The sequence below is a fragment of the Pholis gunnellus genome (genome assembly GCF_910591455.1).
Source record: "Pholis gunnellus genome assembly, chromosome: 15".
Taxonomy (NCBI): Eukaryota; Metazoa; Chordata; class Actinopteri; order Perciformes; family Pholidae; genus Pholis; species Pholis gunnellus.
This window is the reverse complement of record NC_136542.1, coordinates 7,988,427-8,005,807: the sequence shown is the minus strand read 5'-3', so window position 1 is coordinate 8,005,807 and position 17,381 is coordinate 7,988,427. Positions and strand designations below refer to the sequence as shown.

The following is a 17,381-nucleotide window of genomic DNA, read 5'->3' as shown; positions in this document are numbered from 1 at the left end:
GGAGTCCCCCCAATTGTTTACCTCTCTTCCTCCTTTGCACCTCCTACAAAGACCTTGAGTGCAGGTAGTTTGACTGCAGCTTAAAATATAACTAATACCAACAACCATAGCCACTCCACATGCTGCAGTTTACTGTCATCTCCTCGACGAATGTAGCTTGCACAAACCGCACCCCCTGTTGGTGTCTGGGTGTAAGGACAGGTGAGAGGTAACAAGTTGAAAGGTCGTGTTAGCAAGACGGTAAGGCGGCTACACTTTTGCTGCAGTCATACTAAGTAAAGGCAATTAAAGAAAGCGAATTTTTCCGTGTGCTAATAACTTGCGAAAAACGAATCGATTGGGAAACGGTTCCAACAGGCGACAGCTTTCAGGACTAGTAACGCCTATGAGCGTTGCTCGCTAGTTAGCTAACGTTAGCAGGCTGCTAGCTGGCTTGCTTAGTTGCTATGTCGCAACCAAGTGCTTGGACTTATTGGAGCTAACATAGCTAGCTCACCTAACTGAAATTTACTTTGATTCTGGAGGAAAACAAGAAAGGTGGGTATTTTGTGTGTAATATCTATTAGACAGTAGTCAGCCCTGTTGACACGAGCAGGTTAACTATGGCTAACAGGAGCTAGCCTATGTTTCATGTTAGACGAGGTGAATTAGCATTCATAAAGGACTGTCATAGCGGAAACTATTCCACCAGCCATCTAGTATGAGTCCACAGAATCCTCACCATTGTTTGTCTTAAGTTATAGGGTTGTCACTTATTTGCATGTAGGGCTGGGGTTAAGTAATTATTTACGAAGCAACGTGCTAACCGAAGGGATTATTATTTACAGACAGAAACGTGACGCGTCTAGTGTCGGGCCTGCTTGTGTAATTGAAGCACTTATTTTAACGTTAACTCGTGTTGTCTTTCTGGTTTAAATCGTTATTGTCATGGTTGTTGGTGGATATATTGCATGTGTTTCCCCACCTGTGTGCAAATAGTATGCATACACAACACACATCACTCCCTAAAGACCTGCCTGTGAGGGCTCCTTGAAAGTGGTTGGACACTTTCTTTAGAAAGGGTACTCCAGAAAAACTGGAGTACCTTGAATATTGCCCAGTAATTTACATTATTTGTTGTTCTGCCATTCAGGCTGTCTGCTTGTCAAAGGATATCAAAAGGTTATGTAAGGATTTTTGGAAATTTGGTAGATATTGAGACACTTTATTATACACACACCTACATACTACGTGAATAAATCCTATCAATTTCTCATATGAGTGATGGGGACAATGTGTTTGGATATCACAGCAAGTTGGAGAGTTGGCCAGTTCTGGAGCAGCTTATGTTTCTCTCCAAGTAGACCTGCATTTAGTTTTTGCAATTAATTTTGCAGCATTATCTTTTCCATTCTTCCCCTCACTCTCTTTTGTTCGATGTCTCTCTGTTAACACACACACACACACACCACTTTGCTCATTGTTTAGCCCAGACATGCTTGACCTCTTCACTCTGCTCTTCTCTGTTGGGATGTCTGGTCTTGGCTTAAAGTAAGGAATGCAAAATGATTGCCTGAGAAGACAGACTTGGACTATGAGGAGTATGCTTTGCATTGCGTGTGGTGGTGGTGTGTTTGGGCAAGTGCTTTCAGGATCATTGCTATCTTGATTTTAAATAAATGTTAAACCAGCCTAAATGGATGGGACTAAATCAAACCACAAGTGGTGCTTGTTTGTATGGAAACAAAAAGTGTTTCCGTGGATGCTTTAAAATACATGGCGTTATGTCCCAGGTGTCCACGCCGAGTGGAAGAAAAACATGTTTATTTAACACCTAAATGTTCATAGTTCCATTCACTTTTCACAACACTGGCTGCAGGTGTGTCGTGCCTTTTTGCTGTATGTATGAATAGGCTTGTTCCAGGAGCCACCCAAGGGTGTGCTTTTTGTGTGTGTGTGTGTGTGTGTGTGTGTGTGTGTGTGTGTGTGTGGGGACACGGCCTAATTGTGCTGAGCGAGCATGTTTTCTCACCTCTCTCGTGCCTCACACTTTTTCCGTTGTTAAAACCAGTAACCCATAAACCCTTATTGCCATCATAATCATGCGCACAAACACACGTGCATCTTTTTAAATGCACCTTTAGCCACTTTGGTTGCTGCTCTGAGACTTGCTGCATCATGGTGTAGACGAGGGCGAGGTGACTGGAGTGTTTGGGGGGGGTGGGGCAGGTAGTTCAAACTAACAGCTTCATAACAATAATTGAAGTGGAAAGTGTGAACCGCAGGTCATATGTAAGGGAAGAAAACACCTGCTGAATGAAAATGGCTCCCTGTAACCAGCTCAGACTCCCTGCGTCAGCAAGGCCAGGGCTCAATCAAATTAAGACTCGCTGTACATCCACTTTTAACCGGTTATCTCCAAGGACGTTCTAATTTACTTGCTTTAGTGCTTAGTTTAATTTGAGTTAATGTCATTGTGTGGTTTGAAAAAAACTTTTTCTGAACATGCATGCCATTGTCAGCAATATTCTGCTTCTTATTTAACTACACAAACTAGAGCCAACTTACATGAATAGACACTTTTTTTAGTTTGTTTTTCAGTTTATTTACTCAGCCCTTCATTACAGGTGTCTCAGCATGTAGCAAGTGCAGCACATCAAATCATTTGACATTTAATTGACTTTATCAAGAGCAATTTGACTTGGTTCCTTAGACTGTTATTCATCCACTAGCCCCAGTTTTTAATATTTTTGATTTGACTACATGGAAATAGTATTTTTGGGCAATGATTCTGGTAACTGGAGTTCAAAGGTTTGGTGGGGTCACACTAGGAATTTCACCAAAGTCTCTGCACTAATGAGGTACAACTAAACAGGTGCAACAAAATGAGCAGGAGAGAGAGAGAGAGAGGGACACTAGCCAAGCACACAGTCCTGAGGAGAGGTCTAATTAGGCTAAACAAGTGGAAACACCTGTGTACCATACGTAGGACGCGTTCCATTACCATTGGAAACTCAAGTGGTCACCACTGATGTCATTGAAATGACAAGGGACTCCCATTGGCATGTCCAGATGAGCCCTTTAAACTTATCTGGTATGTCATGGACGACTGAAGGTCTTGTTACCTGGTTTTGGATTTCAGAAGGCTCATTACAGGCTCAGTTCAATTCCCTCCAGGATCTAATGACCATGTCGTGCTTCTGCCGTGTCGCAGCTACTGTTGAGATCATGCTTAACTATTCTTAGTTCGTTCTACTTAAATGGTTTCAATTTACGTTCAACCTAGAGCATCGGTGTCTATGCTGTTTATTTGTTTTTATTTCAAACCAGTTGCCACATAAGCTGTCTTAACTTGGCCTAGTATTTCCTACACCTGTGTGAATTGTGAGGATAATTATCAAACCAAGAGATGAAATCAAAGCACAGCAAAGTTTAAGCTCATCATTTCTATTCTACCTTCTTTTTTTTTTGTAATTAATTCCACTCATAATATCAGGGTAGATGGCGCTCAGAGATAACCGTCATAGCGTCGGGTGCATTCAATGTATTTAGCAACTTATTTATGAAAAACATCTCATATTGTCCTGCTTTTTTATCTGCATCGTTGCCTACAAGTAACCCACAGACATTGGAGGGATAGCCACCACGGTGCAGCTAAAAGTTATTAAAAAGATTATACATGGATATAGCTGAGATATATTTAATTTTACGAATGTGAGAAAATGTTCCTCAAACGTTTAAATGCCACTGAGCAGACGTAACAACATAATTTGGAAGCCACAGCCGCACTTGATTTAATGACCATGCAGCCAGTGTTTGTCACCCTCAGTCAGAGAGGTTCCCCTATTTACATTCCCCACTCGGTATGTCTGTCCTGGACGTTCCACTGTTTGTGGGGAATGATACCAGAGGAACAACAGAACAGCATTCTTTGCTATTGATGAGACTATTGATAGTCCGATGTGTGTCATGTTGCAGAGCTGCTCCCCTTCAGCTACTTTCCACAGTGGAAATCCAAGTCAGGAATGAATTCCATGAATGTCATCATTTTATTTTTTTAACATAGTCAGCTCAAACTGACGACTTGCTCGTGAGCGTCTATCCAGGTTAATCTCGTCTCCTTCCTCTCTCCTCAGATGGCGGTGTCGGTGCGAGGCCTGTACTTTGTGGTGACCCTGTTTTTGGGTAGCTTCTTCGGAAGCGTCTTCATGCTGGGTCCAGTTTTGCCTCTCATGCTGCTGTCCCCCGCTTGGTACCGCTGGATCACCGATCGCATCGTCGCTACCTGGCTCACCCTGCCTGTGGTGTGTACGCCAGCTTATTCTTTACTTAGCCCACTAATGTGCTGGCCAGATGGTCCTAAGTTTGCCCGTGTTTGACACACACTCATGGTCGTCTGTTTCATCTCGGTTGTTATTTTTGCCACCTTATGTAACCAGATTTTCATTTTTATCATAAGTACACGTCATTTACTTAGATTGCCCCTTGAGAACAATTATGCAGAACTTGTTTATAGTGACCCCATAAATTGAAGGCATTATTTATTTATTTTTTTCCTCACTTTTGTCTCTCTTAAATCTATCGTACCACCTTTACTCTTCCCAGTCCCTCCTCTCTCCCTCTACATCCTTTTTCAATGACCATTCCCTCGATCATCCACCTCTCCATTTTGCTCCCTCTCCCTGCCCTTTCCATTCTTCCCTCTCTTGTACTTCTTCTTCTTCTTCTTCGTCCTCCCTCCGTCCCGGCGTCTCTCCCCTCTGCAGTCGTTGCTGGAGCTGGTGTTTGGGGTGAAGGTGGTGATCACGGGTGACGGCTTTGTTCCGGGTGAGCGCAGTGTGATCATCATGAACCACCGCACCCGACTGGACTGGATGTTTCTCTGGTGTTGTCTGCTCAGGTACAGCTACCTTCGTCTGGAGAAGATCTGCCTCAAGGCCGCCCTGAAAGCTGTGCCTGGCTTTGGTGGGTATACAGTGGGTCAGCTGTTTTTTGAGAGCAGTACATTACGAATAATGGGTGGGGAAATTATTCTGGGAAACATAACCCTAACTCTGCCTGCTTTTGAAAATGTTCTTCCGAATCAGTTGAGCTTGAGAAGTAATCAATTACACGTTTAAGACTTTGTCTGTGTTTTCCAGGCTGGGCTATGCAGGTGGCCTGCTTCATCTTTATTCAGCGCCGTTGGGAGGACGACAAGAAGCACATGGAGAACATGCTGGACTACTTCTGCGACATCAGAGAGCCTCTGCAGCTGCTTATGTTCCCGGAGGGCACAGACCTCACCGGTAATGTAATAAACAATGCGACACGCCATCCACTCAGGGGACAGTTTGCCCACATTTCAGTTGCTCTTTCTCCGAATACGTTACCCATCGACCAGTTTCCAGAGCTCAGTTTGGCCCGACACCTGCCCAACACCTCTGCACTGACACGCAAACACAGTTTCCAAGTGACAAGGCAGAGCGAAATCCCTCGACACACACACACACACACACACACACACACAGTCCTTTCTGCAAGAACGCTCTGATCTCTCGACGCAAGCACCTGCGACACCGGTGTCTAAAGCCCTTTCAGACCACCACTAAGCCAATCAAAGTCCCCGAGTAGCTTTACTGGGGGAAGCTTAACTTCCCTATACATGCCATGATGTCATGAAGGGGTCCAGTGAAGTTGCATCATAATTGGCCAGCAGATTTAGGGCTTTAAAGAGCACTTCACTTTTGGTGTTGCGTTCGTTCCTGCCCGCGCACAGACGTGTGCATTTAAGCCTCTTAAACCTCGAGGCTTAATCTGACGCAAACAAGGGGACGTATACAGCATGTAATGACGTCCTATGCGGAAGTCGTCCTGTTTCTTACTCTCGGTAACACACAGACCTCCATCTACAGGATCGCTTTCGGAGTGCACTTACTGTAAGCCGCTCTAAACATTTCCATGACCCCCTTTTTTGATGCGTGTCCAGCTTGTGTGAATTGAATGAAAGATTGTATAAGAATGACGAGTCACGGCTTCGAGCAGAGCCCTGATCACCATAAATCTGTCCAGAGTCCTTTTCGTCCTCCGAGCCGTCCTGAAGCTACTTGTTACATAACCTAATGAGTCATGATATAGTTTCCATGTTCCTGAGGAATGTTAATAAATAATCATCTTTCCTGTGTTTATATCCCCCGGTGGTTTGCACAAATGTGTAAGCGTTTGTCACTGATCGATGTGTTTTGTGAATGTGGAACATTATTATTCATTTAACTGCTATTTTGACGACGGCATACTTAGATTTCTGCTGTTGTATCTCTTGTCAACCAAGTTTGGCTTTTTGTGATTTTGTGACATTTCACAATACAAATTAGATTGTAAGGCCACTCTGTATGTCAGCAGCTGTTAAGTACAAAGTGTAAATGCATCCAAATAGACACATTGGATGTAGATATATTGCATGTAATAATTTTAATTATTAGAAAATGGAAATAACATTTTCAGTTGTGCTTTAAAATAAGTAAACTGCTATATAAGGGTGTCTTTTTGATTTACAACGTAATAGTGATTTCCGTTGCCACAGGTTTATTGTGTATGTGTGTGTCTCTTGCAGAGGATACGCGAGCAAAGAGTGACGTGTTCGCTGCCCAAAACAACCTGCCGAAATTCGAGTATGTGCTGCATCCCCGCAGCACTGGATTCACCTTCATCGTGGACCGACTCCGAAAAGGTTCGTGGCCGTTTCTGAAACCATGAAATGTCTATATTAAATATGAAAAACAATCCACTCGTAATGCAGATGTTATTGTTGGTTGGCGGTCGAACGGCAGCATTTTTTCGTCGATTGGCACTATTTGGTCGCAGTCATCATGATGGAAACATTTGATCAGCAAAACCTCTGGGAAAACGAGCTGCTATCGTGATGATTGCAGTTAATCCACTGACGCAGCTTGTTTGGGAGGACTCGCACTTGTTATTCTTCGGTCTCGCAGGCCTGTGCTTCATCCTCATGCCAGCCATTACAACACCCGAGAGATTCTCATGTTTCCCTATGAGCTAATTGTGGCAGTCCTCCAGAGTTCTTAAATACCACCTCTGGTTCTGCCGTCTCATCCGCCACCTGCTGAACACGGCACCAGCTCTCCACGCAGGTGTTGTGAATCCGAGCGATCTCGTCAGGCTAATTCCCCCCTCCCCGGTCTCTGTGCCGCTGACGGACACGCTGTGCACGTTGCCTTTTGTCCGAGTCCACGGTGCCCCTCACAGCTCTATTTTTTACCGCGGTAGAGCTGAGCTGTAGGTGTCATCCTGTCCTCTTGATATTTCATTCAGCTCTATACGTGCGTCGTAAGGGCACTGCGGATCAGTGACGACGGTATAAAAGCTTGTGGTAGTTTTGTGGGCCGAGAGGGGATGAAGCTCTAAGGATAATTAGAGGTACATGTGTAATGGAGCTCAGGGCTGGGATTTTGAAAGGTGCATAAAACAGTTCCAATAACCGGTGTGGATGTGGGGAAAGGGATAATATTAAGTTTCCCTGCAGTGTCATGTCGGGAGGAGTGTAGTTTACAGTAAGCTGGGACTGTTCTTTTACGTTTGCAGTCTAGTTCAATGACTTGTTTTGTTGTTCAATCATTTAAAACTGCATCCCTTTTTTCTAGGAGATAACTTGGATGCTGTCCATGATATTACAGTAGCCTACCCCAAGAACATCCCTCAGACAGAGCGCCACCTCATCCTGGGACTTTTCCCCCGTGAGATCCACTTCCACGTCCGCCGCTACCCGGTGGCTTCCCTGCCCGCCTCGTCCTCCGACCTGGAGTCCTGGTGTCGGGACCGCTGGGCCGAGAAAGAAAGCCGACTGCGGGACTTCTACTCGGGCCAGCACCGGGGCTTCGACAGGGACGGCGTTGTGCTCGTGCCACCTTGTAAGACGGAGCTGCGAGTGTCTCTGATCAAAGCGGCCTCGCTGCTCTACTGGACCAGCTTCATTGCTCTGTGCTTCACCGGCCTGTGGCTGTGGGCTCCGGTCAGGCTCTACTTCCTGGTCATGGTGGGAGTGTATACGGCCCAGCAGAAGCTGATCGGCGGGGTGGAGCTGCTGGAGTTGGCCTGCCACCGGTACTGGAAGACGATGGCCGCCACTGTGGATGAGAAGAGTAAGGTGCAGGCTGGGAAGATGCAGTGAGGATGGAAGACACACGGTTGACCTGGACAATGATACGTTTCCACCTACGCTCAGCATTGACACGGAGGACTCGGTTGTCTTGGCCTGTTCAGTCCAGAGGGCAAGAGGATCCTGACGAGGGACCCGATGCTCCACGCCTTAGTAACGGGAGTCATGAGTTAACTTCCTCACGGTGTGCATGGCTTCAGTGGAGAGAGCGTACCTTTCTGTCGAAGAAGAATGTCATTTACATTTCTGTGTTGGATTCAAGGAGTCCATCACACGTACTGTGTCTCTTGCCCTTTGTACGTCTCTCCTCGTATGAACGCTGTTGTTTAGCTTGCTCTTGGTGCATTTTATTAGTTTATGTTGTTTGTGTTTTATTGTACTTGTTTGTTCAGAACCTCTGTGTGGACATGCGTCATGAAACAATGCGGTTAGTATTCGTTATACTGTTGCCATGTCTTTGAAACTTGTTTTATTGTTCGCTATGTTGCCCTTGGTTTTATATCCGTGTCATAAATTTTGGAGCAGAGCCATAGTACAGCGCACCTGTACATAGGATGACTTGACTCTAACCAATATTCAAATCAGCACTGCAGTTAGCTGGATCAGACAGACGGGACTAGTTGAATGAATCTGTTTCACTTACTAGTCTCTAGCGAGGAAAGAAAAGGATTGATCTAATTCCCAGAGAATTTCAAAGGAATATACAGGTATATATGTGTACCATTGTTTACCTATTGTGGGTCTAATTACCCTTTTGTACAAATTTGGGAATGAAGTGTTCCCCGTTAGTCATTATAGATAACTTGTGTGACAATGTGTTATCACTGTGAAGGTCTCCAAACATAAACTTATGTTATTCTCTTTGTTTGCTCAAGTAGCTTTTGCACATAAAAGCCAAAAGGTGAGAAAAGCAGATGTGATTTTTAAAAAAAGAAACCAAAACAGAATGTAGTCTGTGTTGTTAGGAAAGGGGACCCTCTCCCAGCCATGAGGTAACTTCTGTCTGTAGAAGTAGATGAGCTTTGTGCCCTTTTCTGGGACTGGAGGGGCTGCCTTTTAGAGGCAGGATGTGGGTGGTTGTGCCGTGGTGGAAGAATGTCCTGTTGGGACAACATTGCCCCTCCATGTGCAGGGTGGCATGGAGGACCAGACTTGGAGTGGAAAAACTGGCCATGAACTCGACCTAATCCAAAAAAGCCCTGTAATGCCCACCTCTGCCCGTGTCCCTCCGTAGAGGGCTGGCATTGATGCGCCTGCTAAACTCGATTAGCAAGTGACAGCTGAGACGGCCGCTCCAATTGTGCCAAAAAAGGACAGAAATTGAAAGAAGATTGGAGCGGCGCTTCAGCCACACTTCTAACCACTGACTCTCCTTGCCACTCAATACCACGGGAGTCTGGAGACGTGTGTGTCAGACAGTCTACAGCATTTCTGTAACACTGTGCGACACCCATTTGTCTTTGACTGAAACGTCTTTTTTTTTGTTTGTTGTTGATATGAATCAGAAGCTCCTGTAGTTCATGTGTAAAGAGGCTGTTTCCAGTCACTGTGATCCAGCTGTGTTAATACCTTTTACCATCAGCATGTAGTAGTTTACCAAACATGGTCCTATATCCGTCTCATCAACCCCTGAACCGGCCACAATCTCCTCGTATTACTCTGTAACCGTCTTCTGTTGCTCATTTTACAATCACTCGCTGATGCTGGACCTCTTCAAAAGTCACTGTCCTCAGGTAAACAAGAGTCGGTCTCTTACAGGAGGAAATATATATATATATATATATATATAAATAAATATACTATACCAACTCATTCACGTTTCCAGTCGTTCTTTCGAGTTTTGTTGCCAACCTGTGAAATGTCTACTACTGATTCTACGACTAGTAACGCTTGCATCTTTTGATTGATGGTGTAATAGCTCACGTCTTCAGACTGACGGTATTCGGCTTACGTTGCAGACATTATCGTGTGACGTTATTGCGTTACGTAGGAAGCGTGACGGCGCATTAATGTATTCGTCGTTGCACTCGTGTAGAACATTTCCATCACCCTGATGTTTTTTTTTTAAGTTGCTGCAGAGCGTCTTGTGTATTGTCTGGGCAGCCCCATTGATCTAGACTGTACTATCACAATCCCCACACTGCAGTGAATGAGTCAACAAGACCTTGAATGCTCATGTTACACAACACTGGGGCTGCAGTTTGCACACACACACACACACACACACACAGATTCTGGTCTACTGTAGACGACCAAAAAGGTCAGGAGCTTTTGAAGGTGAAGTGCAGTCGCCATAGAAACCACTGTTGACTCCCCTGTCTCCTAGCAACGGGATGTAGAGTGATGTCAATGGAAAGCGTGCTATTTTCTTCTGCTGACAGAATGATGTCACGTGTGTGTGTGTGTGTGTGTGTGTGTGTGTGTGTGTGTGTGTGTGTGTGTGAGCAGAGAGTGGTGGAAAGATGGAAGTTTATTTCTATATTCTATATGCTCTCCTGTGGGGGGGGGGGGGGGGATGCTGACATCCCATAGAATCAGAGACAAAAGGCAGGGGGTGAACTAAAATAGCTGTCCAAGGGTGATGACTCACAGGCAATTATACTCCTGGTGCTTTTTTTTTGGGCCTCCAAATCATCCTCCGGCATCTGAATATAACTTTTAAATTTGCTCTGAAGATGGATGACAGACACGCGAGAGCATCACTTCACTAGTGTGTCTTTTTAGATTTGGTCCTAAAAGACTGATTCTAGATAGTAACTAAATGGCTAAAATGGGAAGCCTTTAGGAAAACTCAATGCCCTGCCCAAGAGCACTGTGGAAGTGTCTGAGGTGTAGTGGGAAAAGTAGCTGTCTCTGTGAACACACCTAAAGACTGTCTGAGTTTGGGCCAGATTGCATGCAGACTAATAGCATCAACAAGGCAGCGTAATTATCTTATCTGGCCCGGTGGCTTTTTCAATAAAGAGAGCGGATAATCCTGAAGTTACACGGGGACAAAGTCAAAGACTACTGTCAATTATACAGCAGGACAGTGAGTTCTGTGGTGGTGCCTCATAAAAACACCAATCTCACCGGGCTGTTGCGGTGAATGCAAAATTAGCTTTTTTTTGGTGTTCAAAAGCCTTAATTAATATCGGTGTGAGCAGACTCAAGTGCGGCTTGCTCACTGCAAGGCGGCCTGAGGAGTGACTGCAGAAAAAAAAAACAGACCTGTTCCACCGCTGTGACACAGACACACTAAAGAAAGAAGCCTTCCAACAGGATCAGAGCTATAAATAACTCTACGGCAGCGCTGCAATATTAGTGGGTGGATTAGGAGAGAACCGTCACTGCCTATTTATAAACCCAATGCAGTCAAAACCTCTTCATCGTGGGTGATTCATGGCGAGTACTGAAAAGGTGGGAGGAAAATTGAATTCAGATGTCTATTTTTTTTTCCATAAATATTTGCTTTCTTCGTTCCGTATTTGGCTGTGTTCGGAATGAACTCTCCTTCTGCTACACTGAGTAATATATCCGACATAGATGTTCCAGACTGCAGTGAAGCTCCACAGACCCTGACAGGCAGGCGAACGTCAGAGGCAGGTAAGGCTGCTCATCATGCATCGTGCATCGTGGAGGAAAGTGTCTTCAGAGGTGATCCTGTCTCTCTGTGTCCTGCTGCCACCTACAGGCCAACACATCCCTTTCTGCTTATGCATGAACATGACAAACACTAAATCTGCTTATTTCCACTTTTGTCTTGAGCACCACATTTTGAAATCTAAAATACAAACATTTTAAGGAAGAAGTGAAAAAAGAGGAGAGTATAAAAATGTAATTTGTCATGAACAGTGATTATAGCCATGTGTTGAAACATCTGTCCAAACTTTGATTATTATATGACTCTATTGCACTTGCTGACAACAATAACTGTGTTCTCAGCTATAAATCAAGCATAAATAAGACAGAGAGATGCCAACAAGACTACATGTTTATTTAGAAATCACATCAGAGAAAACCTCGCTATAGTCATTCAAGAAGAAACCTTTTTTTTCTCTCAATCCTCCAATACAGAAAATATACAATAAAATAAATGTATCAGTCAATAAAATAATAATCATATAGAGTAAAGCAAATAAAAACAATGGACAATATTCTGTCACGTCCATTGACTTTAGACTGCGTGGACTTTGGGGGTATGGGTATACCGTCAGTGTCATTTGTTTTGTAGAAGGGCCGGAGCATTCTGGTAGCGCCTGCAGGCTTGCACACTCTGAAATGGCACAATACAAGCCACTCCAAAAATAACCTAAAATGTCAGGGACATCGAGATGTTTTTGTTTTGTTACAATTTGACATTTTCATTGAAATCTCCACAGGACACTGATGATATAAAACGGAGGCTCTGGCATAGTCAAAAGGACAAAGACTAGACTAGAACTCTATTAAAGCTCGTTCAGCTTTGTGTTGTAAGAAACAAGTCATCTTATGACCAAACGTGCCCAAAGCCCGGGACTATAAAAGATGGAGGATGGGTCACTATCCCAAAAGTAGTTCAACAATGAAAACTGTTTAAGTATATGGAGTAGAGTCAAACTAAGGCTGGATTTAAACATATCTACAGTGTGTTGTTTCCAACATTGTAACGTATTAACTGGTAAGAGAATGTCTGCTGTTGGTTATAAACTTGTCTCTCATTGTCTCCCAGTACTCACCACTCTCACAACCGTGTCCTTAAAGGGGCAGGCAGCCAGAGAATGTCTCCATCACGTCTTAAGACCCACTCCTCTTTCCGCCACACTGAAGAAACATGGCTGCAAGGTACACGCTCTTCATAAGTCACCAAAGCAACACGTCGCCCTTCACACGGCACACCACACAAGACACGGAATCCACGGTCACAAGACAACTGTGGGACAACTGTATTAAACTGTAGGATGGATTTTCACCACGTTGTGCTGTTCAGGAGCTCATCACCACACTATTAATGGGATACTTAACGCCCCTTTGTGTACATTTTAAGAATGCAACATCAGTGTGAGCCACGTCTAAATAAAGTTCCCGTCATGGTCAAACACATACTTAAATATGACATCATTCTGTGCGGTCCTTATGGTATCATTTGGACATGAACAAATATTTTAAACATTACATTCATTACACAACTGGCTAATAAAAGCGTAACTGATATAGAAATAATAACGGTCGTGGTCTTAATTGCATCCAGTGCTCACCGGAGACAAATACAAAAAGGTCACAACGAAGAAGCACGAGCCCCACGGAAGCAACTATGTAGACAATCGGTTCATTTAACATCGCTTTGCTCCTGTCTGGGTGATGAACATATTCAGCTCTACTGCCTCCAGTTATCTAAATAAACAACACAACTACGTGTTTTTTGTGTGTGTGTGTGTGTGTGTGACTGACCATGTCTATTATCATGCAAGTGTTTAATTACCATGTTAAAAAGTGTGGAGCATGCCGTGTGAAGATTCAGTGTGTGGTGTGTAGTCCCCAGCTGTTTTTTGGGGGGCGGTGCCGTGTGACACATAAATAAGGAAGTACTTTAAGGAAGCCTATTCAGCAAGAGTAGAGCCCAATCTTCTAATCAGCGGAGGTCTAAGGTCATAGGCTAGAGACAGGGAAAGGGTGTGGGGGTGAAGCCAAACGTCGCTGACCACTAAGTCTGCAGGTGGTGGTGTGCAGCACAAGGGGACACAAGGAGAGGGATAGGAGGCGGGAGTGAGCTTCAAGGTAATCCACGGTTAGCGGCTCATGAGTTGTCTGAAGGGACGTGCTCCTCGAAGCCCTCGCTCTCCCTAACCAGCGCCCTCTCCAGGATGACACGTCCCTCCTTGTAGCGCTGACTGTCCTCAGTAGCGAACTCGTAGATCCAACCCAACTTGCTGTTGCAGTTCTTGCAGCTGACGTCCCTCACCATGTGTCTGCCGGTGAGCATCACTCTGTCCTGCACCTCGCTGTACTGGAGGTTCACCACCTGTGGAGTCGAGACACAAGCGCACACATTTTGAACAAGACATTGAATCGGTGTGTGCCCCGTTTTTATTTAGGAGTAAACGTTGTACGTGTTATGCCGCTATTGTCTCTGTACCTTGTTGAAGAGGAAAGCTCTGCCCGTGGCTCCCGTGAAGCGCGTTGAGATGAGCTCAGACCTGTTGGTCAGGATGGTGTCACAGTTGGCGCAGGAGAAGAGGCGAGTTCCACCAATGTGGTCCAAGAAGATGCGTCCCATCCTCAAACCTCTGGGAGTGACTGGCCTAAGGCTATAACAAGACAGAAAAAAGAGCAAACTATGTATTGTTGAAAGACTATAAACAGTAACACTTTACAATAGAATACCCTATGTTACCCTATGGTAGGCAATATAAAAAGGTGAACTCTGAGAGATTTTTCCATCACGTTTATAATGTGGTGGCTACTCCTTTAACACAGTGAGGCTATTATGGGCTATGTTGTAAATTAATGAGCAGTTTGTGACTGTTTTATGGTCACACTGGATTTTTAAGTCTGCAAAGAGTCTTTAAGTCATCCAGGCCGTGGTATATGTAGAAAGAGTCAAAAGGTAACTGCACTTGCTTCATGTAACCACAATGAAATAAGGACCAAGTGGTTTCTGTTTAGTTTCGCTTGTATGCATCAACTCTGTCTCTCTCACGCTATCTTTCTCTTGCTTGTTTCCTAACAATGTTGTGAGGCTTTTACTTGTGTTTTTGGGAGGATAAATGGAGTGCCCCTGAGTCATGTCATCTTGTAATGTGCCACCATGTGTCTCCACGGCCTTTCAAGTGTGCGTGCTGGTGGGGACTGAAGAAGGTAATTTCATTTAGCAGGTTCATTTACCTAGATTCTACCAAATCAATGTGTGATGATCGTTGGCCTTAAACAACACTACAGAAGTTAAATGCCTCACTAGTGAATAATGTAGAAGCCTTTTAAATGAGGGGTGAGACATCTGAGAGAATGTAAGGCATTGGTGTGATTATTTTTGTTTCTGAAATTAGCATTATTTCAATCACTCTCCAGAAAATGTACTATGTTGTGTGATACATATCCATCATTAACTATTAAGTTACTTTGATAAGCATTTTGTCTATATCACTCATCCAAACAATATCCCTTTTCTGTGTTGAACATATATGATCATGAGTTTTACCCATGTTGCTGCTGAAATTCAGGTCTTAACCATCTTTAAAATGATGCATTTTACATTAACTGTCACAAAGGAAAACATATCGAGTTCAAATGTGTATTTCCTGAACTATATGTTAGGCTTTCTTGACACCTCCTCTTAGTCCTTAGCTCCTGACTGGCTTGTCGTGAGGATTGTTGACTGTAGATGGCAGCTGAGCTTCGAATACAGCTGGAAATAAAAGCCATTGAGAAGAATAATGAAATAAATGAAAGTACTTTTGACTAACTGTCAACACGTTTGCTGTTTTCCCCACAGGTTTTGAACATGTTGGCTGAGTGGTCTCGAACTGATATTATCAAGTCGAAAGAAGCTAACGTTACATTAGCCGTCGAGCCAAAAGCGACAACGACGGCAAGCTAGGAACAAGGCGAACAACAACAACAACACGTATATTTCTGCTTAGCTCCAAATTACAGCTTCTTACCTTCTCAATTTTGTTTTAGTGGCACAAAATGTCCCCACCAGCGACAATGTCACCGATGTTTCAGGTATATTTTAGACACAAATCTGTTGTTTTTACCGTCGTCGCGGCGGCTTTGTTGTTCTTTTTCAGCTGTTCCTGTCTCCGAGCTAGTATCAACATCCGGTCATGACGTCACATCCTGTGCCGCAGCGGCCCACGGTGCTCCACTAGGAGTCAGCAGAGGTTAAAAAAACCTTCAGTTGAGCATTACAAATATGTTCAATGAAAAGTAAGTATATAAGTACTAGATATATTTGACTCTGTGTTGAAAAAATAATACGGTTTTTACCAGCAAAATGTTATCTTAAATGTACCAATAGTTTTACCTCGACACTGTCCATCGTTAACGTTATTAGTAACACCTGTGCTTGTCTCGCAAGTATGGGCTGGATCCTGGAAGAGAAGAAAAGGACAGTGTTGAAATAAAATATACAGAAGAATAACAAATAAAAGGAAAACAATACATGCTGTTAAGTCCCTTAGTAAAGTTATGAGCACCCAGAACATTTTGATGCGTAGGCCTACATTTATTTGGATGCAATATTGTTGAAATCATGGAAATCAGATAACTCCACATCATCAAGATAACTTGTGGTTTTACTCTCTGTTGACTCCAAGGGTCAGGGTATCAGCAAAGCCAATCTGAGTACAAACTCATAAAGTATATAGCAATCTAATCCTATCATCACATCTCCAAAACTGAACCTGTACAGTTTCACTAAATTGCTGGTTGTTAACCTATAATTATAAAACCATATCTTATGAATATTGCAGCACTAGCATGACTAGAAGTTAAAGATCAACACATAAAAAATGTGTTGAAACTAGAATGTCATCTTTATGATTTACATAGTTCTGTCAATATTGATAATGATGTACTTCCTCTCTGTAAACTAGATAACCAAGATTATTAAGAGATTAAGAGGCAGAACATTTATGGTTGTTTGAGCTTTTTACACTCAAATGAGTTTTGTTATGAACCACAAATACATTCATTTCCCTGGAAAATCACTCTGGTTACTATCACTGTGTCCACAAATTCTGTCCTGTTCTTTGAAATGGAGCAGCTTCAAATTGTGTCTCCTGATGGCGTGTCTTACCGCTAATGGAGATGTTTATGTGGGCGGAAAACAATTATCTAAGCTCTCTGAAATAACAGCAGAAAAATGAACAACAGCTAAAAACAAAACAGAAAACAGCAAGCTTAGAGAAGTTACATCTCATCAAATATGATTTTAAAGGTGTCTGTCAATTCAAATGGTATTTGGTGATAATTTTATTTGGATATTAGGTCAAACAGTACTGTCCAGCTGTCACAATTCAGAAACAAAAATATGATATTGGTGTGGTTCACGAAGGGGTTGTGTGTTTAGTCCCTTTCATCCATTAAACATATGATGTGAATATGCTTTATGATTTATCACAGTGAGTCAAAACCTTCAATAATGTGTCAGTTGGTCTGTTGCGCGACATGTGGACGTTCTTGAGTTTTACAAGAAAAATAGCAGGCGACAAAGATACACATGGACAAAGGCAGGCAGAGATAGTGAGGCAGTGGTATGACTTGTAATTTGTCTGATTGTTATCCA

General features: G+C 43.5%; 2 protein-coding genes across 4 annotated transcripts; one reads left to right on the top strand and one right to left on the bottom strand.

The window, feature by feature from the left end:
- The first annotated feature begins 207 nt into the window (after positions 1-207).
- lclat1 (lysocardiolipin acyltransferase 1) lies at positions 208-9,924 on the top strand. Of its 2 annotated transcripts, none has more exons than XM_079174602.1 (6): positions 208-240; positions 4,116-4,283; positions 4,746-4,944; positions 5,121-5,267; positions 6,572-6,688; positions 7,620-9,924. In XM_079174602.1, exons 2-6 carry the CDS (start codon positions 4,116-4,118, stop codon positions 8,144-8,146), a joined length of 1,158 nt encoding a protein of 385 aa, XP_079030728.1. In that variant the 5' UTR covers positions 208-240; the 3' UTR covers positions 8,147-9,924. The 2 variants fall into 2 exon arrangements, with proteins under 2 accessions (XP_079030728.1, XP_079030727.1); XM_079174601.1 differs by having other exon boundaries at positions 215-537.
- Positions 9,925-12,089: 2,165 nt separating this feature from the next.
- On the bottom strand, positions 12,090-15,901 carry LOC306707799 (protein yippee-like 5). 2 transcript variants are annotated; one of them, XM_079175413.1, is made up of 3 exons: positions 15,850-15,901; positions 14,229-14,400; positions 12,090-14,114 (listed from the first exon to the last, which is right to left on the bottom strand). In XM_079175413.1, the coding sequence occupies exons 2-3, from the start codon at positions 14,367-14,369 to the stop codon at positions 13,890-13,892; spliced, it is 366 nt and encodes a 121-aa protein (XP_079031539.1). In that variant the 5' UTR covers positions 14,370-14,400; positions 15,850-15,901; the 3' UTR covers positions 12,090-13,889. The 2 variants fall into 2 exon arrangements, with proteins under 2 accessions (XP_079031539.1, XP_079031538.1); XM_079175412.1 differs by having other exon boundaries at positions 15,754-15,895.
- Positions 15,902-17,381: the final 1,480 nt, after the last annotated feature.

Bases quoted from the DNA above. Each gene is read 5' to 3' on its own strand.
- lclat1 (XM_079174602.1), top strand. From the start codon at position 4,116: ATGGCGGTGTCGGTGCGAGGCCTGTACTTTGTGGTGACCCTGTTTTTG. The intron at 4,284-4,745 runs GTGTGTACGCCA...TCCCCTCTGCAG, and splicing joins CCTGGCTCACCCTGCCTGTG to TCGTTGCTGGAGCTGGTGTT. The intron at 5,268-6,571 runs GTAATGTAATAA...TGTCTCTTGCAG, and splicing joins GGAGGGCACAGACCTCACCG to AGGATACGCGAGCAAAGAGT.
- LOC306707799 (XM_079175413.1), bottom strand. From the start codon at position 14,369: ATGGGACGCATCTTCTTGGACCACATTGGTGGAACTCGCCTCTTCTCC. The intron at 14,115-14,228 runs GTACAGAGACAA...TCGACTCCACAG, and splicing joins GAGCTTTCCTCTTCAACAAG to GTGGTGAACCTCCAGTACAG.